This window comes from Phodopus roborovskii, unplaced genomic scaffold (genome assembly GCF_943737965.1).
Source record: "Phodopus roborovskii unplaced genomic scaffold, PHOROB, whole genome shotgun sequence".
In the NCBI taxonomy this organism is placed as follows: Eukaryota; Metazoa; Chordata; class Mammalia; order Rodentia; family Cricetidae; genus Phodopus; species Phodopus roborovskii.
Genome location: NW_026126651.1, coordinates 11,208,390 through 11,221,120, shown reverse-complemented (window position 1 = coordinate 11,221,120; position 12,731 = coordinate 11,208,390). Strand labels below are relative to the sequence as shown.

General features: G+C 39.6%; 1 protein-coding gene across 7 annotated transcripts in view; it reads left to right on the top strand.

Moving 5' to 3' along the window:
- Positions 1 to 12,731, top strand: part of Snurf (SNRPN upstream open reading frame) — an 89,523-nt gene that overhangs the window by 67,768 nt on the left and 9,024 nt on the right. Inside the window, exon 1 of one of the 7 annotated variants that reach the window (XM_051174170.1) lies at positions 9,650 to 9,749. The exons of 5 other annotated variants lie outside the window; for them this stretch is intronic. In XM_051174170.1, coding sequence (XP_051030127.1) covers positions 9,736 to 9,749 — 14 coding nt within the window. In that variant the 5' untranslated portion in view covers positions 9,650 to 9,735. Of the gene's footprint in view, positions 1 to 9,649; positions 9,759 to 12,731 lie in introns of those variants that run through there. One more of the 7 variants, XM_051174168.1, reaches the window with a different exon arrangement.

Here is a 12,731-nt window from a genome sequence, read left to right as displayed (position 1 = left end):
ATTCTGCACTTAGACCAATTGTAAATATTTATGTTACTTAACATCTCCAGAAAAAAATGACCCTCTGTGATGAGGTTTAAGAGTTATACTATTCTGCACATATACCAAGAGGACATTGGTATTTCATTTAGTACTGTGCAGGCTAGAGCTTTGTCAAATTGACACAAGATAGAATACCAGAGGAAAAGGGGTTGCAATTGACAAAATGTCTCCATATGATGGGGCTATAGTATAGCCTTCAGGGTATTTTCTTAATTGTGATTGATTGAGGAAGTCATGGCACATTGCAGGGGTTTGGGTACTGTGTGAAAGGAGGCTAGGCCTGCTGTGATGAGAAAGCCAGTAAGTAGTACCCCTCTGTGGCCTCTATATTAGTTTCTACCTTCAGATTCATGCCCTGTTTGAGTTACTAACCAACCCAAATCTTTGATGACGACCAGTGATGTGGAAATATATGCCAAATAAACCCTTTCTTCTCCAAATTGCTTTTCTTCATGGTGTTTAAACATACAAATATTCCCTCAACTGTGACAACTACTAAGCCTATTTATCATAATACAGTAGTGGTTTATTACTCATACAATGAAGTAATTTATAAGTTTCAACTTGTAGAGGGATTCTTAATTTAGAAAGTGTGTTTTTATTGTCATGAAACCAGTTTCACTATTGACCAATCAATCAGTAATTGAAATTCCATTTGTAAGTTAATGGAGCTTCACGAGCTCACAGTGCATAAAATGGAAAGCCATTCCTGGGATTGGACCCATTTTTATATGTACTGTATTATCTACAGAAGGCATTATTGTCACATTATATGTTTAATACATTTATTTTTATTTTAATTGATGGTATCTTTATTTCTGCTTTGGTGTAGTTCATATGATACAACAAAAAACAATTTTAGAATCAAAAGGAGCTGGAATTTACTTTCAATTCATCTACCTACCTCCTGCAACATATGGATCTATCTATTATGATGAACCTCTTTGATGGTCATTCAACAATTTCCTAGACTTTCTTCATCATTACCCACAGGCAGATACCTTTGAGCTTTAGTAGCCTGCCAAGAATTCCCTTCATTTCTTTACTTGATCCATTACCAATCTCTGGGTCTAGATTTGAGTTATGACTGTGTCCAGTCAGTCCAGTGCCAATTGAGCCACAAGTGAAATGCTGGAGGGTTATAGATGTTCCATCCTAACCATCAGTATGAGTGCCTTGATCTCATTCTGTCAATATGCTCTGCCAAAATTGGTCATCATGCTTGTAAGTCACCATTCTGACTACTTTATTGCCTCTTCCTCTCAGTTAATATGGAGAATAGATATGCTTTCCTGGGGCTCTTTGCTGTCAGTCTTGGCCATTAGCTCCTCCTTGTTCAGGTAAGCTGTCTGTATGTGTGTCTGCCGCATGGTCTTGTCCTCTCCATCTGCATCTGGGTTCTAGTTCTACTGAGTGTTTATGTATGGGTGTTTGATCCTGTTTTCAAAAGGCATTCTGTCCTGTATTAAATTGGTGGTTGAAAAACATCTTGCTTTACTTTTCTTTTTTGCTAATACCCATATAGTCCTTGACTTTGGAGGGTATTGCCTAAATCCATGAAAGTCGGCCTAGCCATGATTCAGCAATCTTTAATCTCAGTGTTGAGTTCAAGGTCAAACTATTGTACATATCAAGTGCCAGGAGAAGCATATCTATGAAGAAAAACCCTGCCTTAAAAAATTAAGCAGTTAACTTATATGAAAACTTGTTGTCAGGCATCCTGATAGTAATGCCACAGAAAGCCCAAATGAGCTGTGGTTTCCATGATTTCCTATAGTTAGAAAGCAAGATTTGAAAGGTATCTTGAGATTCAAGAGAACAAGAGTATCTTGTCAGCAAATTTAAAGTTTTCCATAGTTAACGGATTTTGCAGAGGAACTGATTGGCCAAACACAAAATTATCTGAGACGAGAAAACTGAGCTGCTCAGTCCTACATTGCAGCAATTTCAGCCACACAAGGCTAGCTCCTTAAAATCCTGCCAAGGCATAGGGATCAGTGTGAGAAAGCCCATGGGTTAAGAGAGCTTCCCTCCTTTTATGACATATAGGTTGTAGTGTGCTGTCTACCTCTGACCTAGGAGAGTGGCAAATGTTCTTCACTTGGCTGCCACAGAAGCTACTTTTTGTCTCTTCTTCAATGAGTTTCTTAGCCCCTGTGTCCCCTCAGTAACTAAGTGGAGATTTGGAGCCGAATGAGGCAGAGACAATGGTTTTGTTTCTCATATCTGTCATCAATGGAAGATGCCTTGTGTAATTCTTTAATCTGTATCATCAAGCTGGAATGGTAAACTTTGTGGAGGGTTACATTCAAACTAGTATCTTATGTAAAGTTTGGAGTAGTCACTATTACTAATAAAAATTTAAATTTGCTTTCAAAGCCACATTTACATTTTTAGAAATAATGCTGTTTCTTCATTGTATAGTGCTGGTTTTCCAATTTCAAAGAATATTCAGTAACTCTTTTATACACTTTCCCTTCCCATATAGTCTTTGATCTATACATAGATATTGTTGAGTCCACTATATATTTCCATTTGTTTGAAAAATGGAATGTATGCATTTTTAATAGGCAGAAACTCACCCTGATATTTTGTTGTTGTTATTGTTGTTTGCACATTGAATGTGGATCTAATTTGCCAAAATCTTGAAATGAATAAGAGAGCTGGAGAGATGGTTCTACTGTTAAGACCAACTACTGTCCTGCCAGAGCACTGGAGTTTGGTTTCAAGCACCCATGTCTAGTATCTCACAACTGCTTGTAACTCCAGCTCTTGGGGGGGTGTCTAATATCTCTGGTCTCCATTGACACCTCTACACACTTATTATACTGAATATGAAGAAGAATTAACATGCTTATCTTGTTCCAAGTTTTGACAAAATGCATTTGAGTTTCTTTACATTAAGATTAACACTGGCTCTTGGCTTATTGTGTAATGTGTCCTTTCTATCCTTAGCAGTAGCCATTTTTTAAAGAAAATAATCTTTTGTTCCTGCATAAATCAATGGCACTAGCTCCTCAGCTAGGATTAGAGCCTTGAGAGCCCTTCCACCCTCCATGCTTGAATATGTGCTTGTCTAGTGAGGACTATTTATGTGACTACAGCTGCTGGTAAAGCATGATCACACTAGCTTAGTCATGTAAAGAGGAAAATATTTCACAGAATTCCTCCCTATTCTTCAGCTCTTATTTTCTTTATACAACCATTTTCAGGATATTTCTTGAGTCCTGACAGGGATTATTATAGATAATGCCTCTAAAGCTGAGTTATCATAGTGGCTTATTCGCAGTGCTTTTAGTAATTATTCAAGAATGAATTGATCAGTACAAACCTCAAGAAGGATCATGACTAACCAAGGTTGATAGCAAAAGAAATCCCTGGACATAAACCAAAATATTTAGAAGGGAGTATGGCAAAAATGACTATGTATGAAAAGATCAATGGGTTTTCATCAAAAATTAACAACTTCCCTAGCCATGGTTTTGGTTTTCTTTCCTTTTGTTTGTTGTTTTTTCACGGATTTTGCCACCATATTTACAGGTCCATGTCCAAATTTCTTCCTGTGAGTCAGGCCTCAATTCCAGTCAAGAAAATGGATAGTTACCTCCATAATCAGTATTGCTACTATTACAACACTAGGTACATCTAGCCTATTATGTCATTATTGTAACATGTAAGCTTCAACAATGGGTTAAAAATGATTCTTTTCTCCCCTAGGCAAGCTCTCTGCATAATGATTTCTAGTACTATAGATCGAGCCAGAATGAAGAGTTTTTTGGTTAGTTCAAGGTGAATTTCTCTGTATCTTGCAAACAATATATGCTAGGTCTTCAACAATAGGGTCTTGGATCTGGTTTTAATTGGCAACTAAGAATAATGGTAATACCCTCCATAGTTTTAGATAACTCTTGAACTTCTGTGACCAATAATTCATAGGGTAGTAACCCTTATCTGACATTGCAATCTTCACTTAATAACCTGTCTTGTTGGGATAGGACTGTTCAATAATCTGAGGTATATTGTTGTCCAAAAGCTATATATACATGCATACATATATACATACATATATGCATCTTCACCAACTTTCTGTTTTTGATGGTTTCCTTCACTGCCTAAGCTTGGCAGGTTGGAACTTGCTCTGTAGATCAGGCTAGCTTTGAAGTCAGAGATCCACTAGATTCTGTCTCTGAGTGTTGGGATCAAAGGCATGCACCAACAAGCCTGGGCCTAACCTCTTAACATTTTCCCTATTTGGAAGCTTAGCTGAGTTGGGTCTTGCCCTGAGGTCTACATACCCTTTATTCTGTTTAGCATCAGGCTTTTATTTAAATGATTTCCTCCTGGTCCTCTTCTCCTCAAAATGTGTATTTGTATTTTTTTCTTACATTGTGTGCTTATTTTCACTATAGAACTGCATGATACTGGACAATAATAACCAAGTAATACAATCAATGATAGGTAGGTTTCAAAAGTCCTTTGCCAAAGCTCTTAATCTACAACTCTTCAATTTAGCCTCAGGACCCCCCCCCCCTTTTTTTTTTTTTTTTTTTTTTTTTTTTTTTTTTTTTTGAGAAGAGCAGAGAGTATATTCATTCCTTACCAAAATAAAACCAGAATGTCCTCTAGGCCACATATTAAATTTTTCTTTGAGCCCTCTTGATCTAGGCTGTTGTCACATTTGAAATCACCCTCATTCCCATAGTCTTCCATGCTCCTACTGAGTTTAAGTCATCCACTGCTTTCCTAACTCAAAATTCACACCTATCTCAACAATACCCCCAATCCCTTTTGCAAACTTTTTATTGCTGTGAGTACGTACCATGACCCTGGCAATCCTTATAAAGGTAAACATTTAATTGGAGCCAGGTTACATTTCAGACTTTTAGTCTATTATCTTCATGGTGGGGAGTATGGCATCATGCAGACTGACAAGGTGCTGGAGAGGGAGCTGAGTTCTCTGTCTGGATCGTCAGGCAGCAGGAAGAGAAAGTGATACCTGTCTGCCTTGAACACCTGAAACTTAAAGTCCACCCCTACATAGCCCTTGGCGGCCAGGAACTCACTATATAGAGCCGTCTATAGTTTAAATTCTAGAAATTCTCCTGTTCCTGCCACTACTTGTAGGGAGAATGACCATATCCTCACTACATCACCTTTCAGGCTTTAAGGAACTTGTTCACTCCATTTCTAGATATCTAAAAGGCCTCCCTTTTAGAGCACAGTAGTAAAAACCTTTAATCCCATCTCTTTAGCCGCAGAGACAGGTAGATCTCTGAGTTAAAGTTCAGCATGTTCTACATACCAAATTCCACACCAGACAGGGCTACATAGTAACTCCCTGGCTCAAAATAGCAACAAATAAAACAGCAACAGAGTCAACAACAAATCTTTCCTAACATAAGCAGTTATGATGAATTTTTACTAACTAATTTACTTTCCTGTATTAGGCCACCATTAAGGGCCCTGGATGTATAATAGATAAATAATATATTTTCCATGTATGTTTATAAACACGTGAATCTGAGTAGAACATTTTACCATTTCTAACTTAATTTATCCTTTACTGATTCATTGCATCATGCACAGGAAGAGGAAAAGTAAGTCCTGGGAAAAAAGAAATTCTAATAAATCCCAAATAACAACAGTCACGACATTATAGAAAACTAGTTTTTTTTTACAAGTTGGATGTCAGCTTCTTGTTGAGCAGAGATAGCCACTTTCCACTTCCTATTCTAAGCACTGGAACTCTTATCTGGCTTGAACCTGAGCATATCAACCACAGTTTACACTATACCCCTTACTAGGAATTGATCGTCAACAACAGCAAAAATAATCACAGGAATTTTTGTATATCTTTTGTCTCATATTGCTTTGTTTAGTCTTTTATTTTTTCTTTCTTTTTTTTTGTCTTCTTGGTTTTGCTTGTCTATTTTGGTTATGAGTTCTCTCTCTCTCTCTCTCTCTCTCTCTCTCTCTCTCTCTCTCTCTCTTTCAGACAGGGATTCTCTGTGTAACTGCTCTGGGTGTCTTGGATCTCACTTGGTATACAAGGCCTGCCTGGAACTCACAGATATCCTCCTGCTTCTACCTCCCAAGTGCTAATATTAAAGACATGTGCCACCACCTAGCCTTTGGTTATAATTTTCTGTTTTCATTGTGTGTATGTTTCTTTTGACCTTTTTCATTTTTGTGTTTTGTCTGTATTAGAGACAAAGAGAGCAAGAGTTAGAGAGAAATACAGAGAGAAAAAGGAAGGTAGAGAGGATCTGGGAGAGAGTGGTCATAGTATACTGTCAGTAAACAATTTTTCCCAAAACTAAAGAATGATTAAGAGTAGTCACTGCTCACCCACAGCTCCTAGGTTCACTTCACCTCAACTACATGGAAGCTCACAACTTTCTGTATCTCAAGTCCAGGCATCTGACATCTCTTAAACCCTCCTAGGACATCAGGCATAATGTACCTGGTGCAAAAGCAAAGTCAATTAAAGCAATAAAATAAACTTTAATGAAAAAGAGAGCCCAGAAAATGTTTTCTGGTTAGAAACACCTTTTGATTTAATGTGAATATGCTGAGTCAGGGCCATCAAATTGGTCTTTAGAAAGAAGACAATTGAAGTCAAAGCTCAGGATGTTTACTATCCAAACAACAATTAGAGAAAGGGGAGCCATGAATTTGAAAAACAGTAGAAGGTACATGGGAGGTCTTGGAAGGAGGAAATGGAAAATTAAGCAGTTCCATTGTAATCTCAATAGAGAAAAGTTGGAGATAAAGCAAATGCCTCACTATACTTTTCAGAATCTTTGGTTACTGTAACCACAGCGACACCTAGCATCCAACCAAAACCATGTCTGAAATTTAGTGAGAGTGTTTGTGAGTCAAAAGCAAGTTTAATCACAGGTTTTGAAAAAGGTAGTTTATTAAAAAACTACAGCAGAATTATTCTTTAATTATTTCAAAGTTAAAATATGATGCAAAATTTCTGGATGAGAAGTTCCATTCATGATTGTTTGTAAAGAAACAGGAAGAATGTCTCAAGCTCTGGGTGGCTCAGGATTGACTAGTATTCATATAAATTTGCCTATATCAATTACCCAAGAACTAACATTGTAGGATGGACCACAATGCCTAGTTTGAAATGATGGTATGATGGCAACTTAAAGATCAATTTTATTCAGTATCAACAAAGTCAATGCTAAAATCATTCTACTTTGTTTTTTTGTTTTTCTTTTCTTTCTTTTTTTGTGTGTGATTTTGAAGAGAGCCTCACTCTTTGTCCAATTTGAGCTTGATAATACTGTTTGGTTCAGGGACACCCTTAATTCATAGTAAACCATTTGACCCCCCCCCCCATTTCCTGAGATAACCATAATGAACCACTGTGTTTTTAGTCTAAGGTAACTGCATCAATCTACATTCTATTCAGCTTGTTGTCAGTTTTCTGGGCCTTTGTCTTAGTCATACTCAAGTGCACTAAATATCCACCTCACCCCATCCCCCAGGTCCTTGTGTGTTAGCAAATCTGTAATGCCAGGACTGGTGTGCACAGTAGGAGTCTTAATGCCAATCTGGAAACAAAACAAGTTACAGGCCAGTGAGAGCACCATAGTGACACTTCATCTACAAAACAACAACAACAACAAAAAGAAAACCATAGGTAGGTTTTTACTTTGAAGCAAATTTCTCTTACCTCAGCACCACACAATTCCTAATTCAATTTAGCATAGTTTTCCATGGTGAATTACAACCCATGACAGACCCTGCCTCCAAATCTCCCCTACTTGTGAATAACAAAGCAATCCCCAGTTAGAGCTACAGCGGGTTTTCCAAGTGCACCTGGGACAGATTAAGAACCTGCCTCAGAAAAGTGACAACAAAATTTACCTCCAACCAAGAGACAATGCCACATTCCTAGCCCTACTGTAGTGTCTTTTTTATTTTTCTCTTAGCCTCTAATTGTGCTTTCATTAGCATTTCCACAACAACTGACAACAGTATCTATTCATGTGTTTATGTGAGTGCCAGTTTTAAAATCTTAATTTAAATACTTTCTCTCTGACAAAAAACAGGGATGTTTTGAGTTTAGGAATTCTTTGTATATTTGGATATCATACCTTAATTGGATGTTTTTGCTTGGCACATGATTTCTTCCAGCCTGCTTTCGTCTTTTCACTTTCTAAAGAGTGTTGGTTGAAACAAAATCCCTTATGTAATTAATGGGATCTAACTTACTATTTTCGATTGCTTTTGTTTTACCTATCATATGTAATGATCTAAGTTAGCAGAAATGTATACTGGTGTTCTTTTTAAGTTTTATATTTTAAATAATGTAGGTATTATCCATTTTAATTTTAGCATTTAAGGTGATGTAAGATTTTTGATCAGATTTTGCAAGTTCTCAATTGGCAATGCTATTAAAAAGATTTTTGTGTCAGATCTGGTGTCCTAAAATCTCATAACTATATCCCTAACAGTTTTGCTTGAGGATTAATTTGGGTGTCTGAAATGATCAAATGATTGGAGATGTAGTATAGTTTAGTTATCTATTTAGATAAATTTTACTGACATATTCTTGCTGTACCTTATTTACATTTACGTAAAGAATATGCTAACTCAGGCCTGTTATTAATGTTTTTATTTTAAGTCAATGAGTAAACCAAACATCATGATTTTGGGTGTGTGTGTGTGTGCTGTTAGGTCTTTGCTAGAATCTAAAGTCCTCTTCTTTTATTTCCTTTATAAAATGAAAGCCATGTTGAACTCCTTTTCTGATCCTCCTGCTTCCAAGTTCATCTCATCAGGTGAAAAGCTAACTTTTTAATGACCTGGGTGGTAGGGTAGCATATGAGTTTAATCCCAGCACTAAGGTAGGCACAACCAGTATTATTTGTTTTTGATGCAATCCTTGTTTACAGAGTGAGTTCTAGAGGTACACAGAAAAATACTGTGTTTAAAAGCCCTAACAACAACAACAACAAAAAAGCTGATAGGTTTAATAATTAAATGCCTCTCTTTGTGTTAAAATTTAATTGCACTATGATTTGGAGGAAATATTTTCACAGTTGGCCCCAACCATAAAGAAAACAGAAAGAAAACAATTTTCACGACACTTAAAAATGTAGAATTAACAGGGTAATTTTCTTCTGTACAGGTTTCTTCTCTAACTAATCACTCAAAAAGAACAACAACAAAAAACACAACAAAAAATAGATGGTGTCTCCATATGTCGCACATTACAGCCTATAAATCACTGACCCATGAATATTGATAATAAATATTTTTTCTATCATGTATAATAAAAACCTTGATGTTTTAAAAACATGATCCATTGATCAGCGATGTTTGCTTGGAACCAATACCGAACTAAACTTTGCTTATTGTAAATGTATTTAAAAATAGGTAATTGCGTTCATGAGCTCACGTTGACAGCTATTTTCTGAAAATGCTCAGTCAGGTTGCTTTAGTGGGATTGCTCAGGGAACGGTAGCCATGTCTTTGTAGGTCATTTCGGTCAGACGGACCATGCGATCCCTGCATTGCGGCACAGAGGTGCGCATGTGTGGTTGGTCCGTGGCTGGGGCGCATGCGTGGGGAGCTGCAAGACAAGCCCAGCCACTGCAGCACACCTAGCGTAGAGCGAAGAGGGAGCTGGAGATGTCTGACGCTTGGTTCTGAGGAGCGATTTGGAACGCGATGGAGCGAGCAAGGTCAAGTTGGTTCGGAGGCTTTTATTTCTTTAGTTGTGAGGGTTTTCACATTTTGACCAAAGCATTCTAGATTTGGTGACTTTGGGTGAGCCAGATGCCTTTATTTTTGGGAATCGCAGAGCAATCCATTGGAGCCGCTAGAAGGCCTTATTTTTTTGGGGGTGGGGGGTGGGGGAATCTATTTTGCTACGAGCAGTCTGTGGAGATAGGGTGTGACTGTGGGCTCCGGGATGAGGTAACCGCGGCCGCGGCCGTGAGGGAAGGCGAGCAAGCTCCGAGGCTACAGAGCTGAGGGAAGAGATGGGGTCTATCCGAAGTCGCAGCTCGATCTGCATCCGTAGCACCGAGGGGGGAAGGGGTGGGGTGAGCCTAATCCGTGGCCTTGGCCGCACCTCGGGAGGGCGACCATGGTCCGCGGCCGCGGCACCTCGGGAGGGCGACCACGGTCCGCGGCCGCGGCACGGAGGGAGGGCGATCATGGTCCGCGGCCGCGGCACAGAGGGAAGATGATCAGGGTAGGCAGCCCTGGCACCGAAGGAGGGAGGGCGAGCACGATCCGTGGCTGCCGCGGCGATCGGGGAATGTGAGCACAGTCTGCGGCCCGTAGGTGGTTCGCCAGGTGACCACTGCGAGACCGATTCAGTGCGCTTGTGGCTTTTTGCGGCAAGAAGGTAATCGTGACTCAGAGAAGCGATGGGATGGCAGGGTTGTGGGTTGCTGGAGTGCTTTTGAATTACCGTGGTTTGGGGCCTTGAGTCCGACCAGAGTGCGTTTGGGTGGTTGCTGTACGTGTGTCTGGTGGAATAACCGCGGTAGCTGGTTGTGTGACGTAACCGCGCAGTGCAGAGGCAGCGTTGTGCTGGGCTCTGCAAGGGCGCGGTCCGCTGGGGGGAGGGGGGGCTGCTGTCTATCTGGTAGGGTGGGTCTGTGGAATGTACCATGATTGGGGGAGGGGGTGAGAACAGACTTTTTTTTTGATGGCGGGACATCAATTCTTAGATGATATTTTTCCCCCTTGCAATCTTGTCTGGTAATCGGGTTGCATATTGTGTTCGTGTCGCTTCCTTTTGTAGAATTGTTGACTGCTTACAAGATAGTCATGAACGAAATCCGCAGTGTTGTATTTTCTTGTTGATTTTGCCCATCATCAGCCATCCCCTTTCTGCAGTGGCTGTATATAATGTTTGCAAAATGTGTTTCTTTTTTTTTGCCCCAAATTGTATTGGTACCAAGACGACGTGTCTTTTGGTTTCATTCTTTTTCAGGGGTTCGGAATTTAATCTTTGAAAATTTTGGTATTACCGAGGGAGGGGGTCGTGTCCTGTCAAACGCCATTGTGAGGTTTGCTAAAGATGGCTGCTGGTGCAGAGGTGCTGGTGTGCGCCGGCGCAGCATGATGCTGCAGCTTGCGGGGTGTGGCAGTATACCCCTCCCCAGTTCGCTTGTTGCAGTGGTCCCACCAGGCGAACCACCTGATTGTCAGTTCTGAGATGTTGGGATTTCAGCCACACCCTCTTCTCAGGACCGCGAGAACTGAGCCTATCTCGGGTGACTGCTCCCTCCCTCCTCCCCCCACCAAAGTGCTGCAGTGGGCATAGGAGAACGCAATGCAGTATGGCTGACGCCCGCCCCTGCCTGCATTGAGGCCAGAAGGGAGTTAGCAAAGAGATTGCTCAGTATTGGTGTGCAATGCATGGCAGCCATATCCTTAACCTGATGATTTAGCAACTCCTCTTTGCTCCTCCCTTGCAGTGCCGCAATGGGAAAGGGGAGAAAAGGAGGCTGGTTTGCGCAGGCTCCTTCCAACAAGGCTTGGTCCTGATTTTTACATACACTACCTTTGGTTATGGAAGGCATCAGGCACGGGAGTTGGGGGTGGGGGTGTGGAAAATATAAAGAGGTTAGAGGTTTCTAAGACCAGTTCGGTGGGTGAGAGTTAAGAAAGACAGTACAGCCAGCTCAGGAGCGATTGGTGATGTTTTAAGACTGACAGCTTTCCCTGCTAGGTAAGGATTTATAATTGTTTAATGTGCATATATTATTTTAATACCTTTTTATTGTTTTGTATGTAGTCAGATTAAGGCAGATTAAACAGCTCTCAGCCCTGTGTATTCCTTTTATTTCTATTTTACAGATTTGATAATTAACAATTGCCTCAATGTTAGTATTACGTTATCCATCCCTAATGTTTTGATAGTCCATTCTCTCACAGTGATAGTTTAGACTAAATGGGAGATAGGAGCATCATTCCAAAAAAAGATGAGGAACATGTCCATCAATGAACCCACCTACCCAAGTCCATAGCAGCTAGTACTCTTAAATTGTATTTTATTTTATACATTCTGATTCCAGTTCCCGCTACCAACTTCCCCCCCAACTCCCTCCACTTCCCCCCACCTCCTATGTGCTCCAGAGAGAGTAAGGCCTCCCATAGATATATTTTCTTAAAGAGTAGAAAATAATTAGAAAAACATAGGTGTGTATCATGTAAGAATTATTTCTCATGACTAATTTGTATTGATGTATTAAGTTAATATATTTCATGATTTTTGAAGTTGAAGCTACTCTGAAAATTTGAAAGAATGATGAACCAGATAGCTGCATTTTTATATTCTTTTATTATACGTGTTTTAAAAATTTGAGGACTCTGAAATAACCCATATTAAATTGCAGGCGTGGTAAGTATCCCAGGCTGCTCTGGAGTTGTCTCTTCCCTTCTGTAATCCTTGGAACCACAGATGTGAGTGTTTTAAACATGGATTTAAGTATTTACTTTTAATTTTTTCCAGGATTTTTATGTACTTGTTTTTATATCTTATTTTCCTTCCCATCTATGAGTAGAGAGTATATATGGTTGTCATAAGTTGTAATTTTAAATAGGATAAATTTAAGATTAACTGTTTTCTCCTGTAGAGCACGCTGACCTTGAACTTGCACTCCTCATACTTCAGGTACCAGACTTCAAGTAGTGTGAAAAAATAA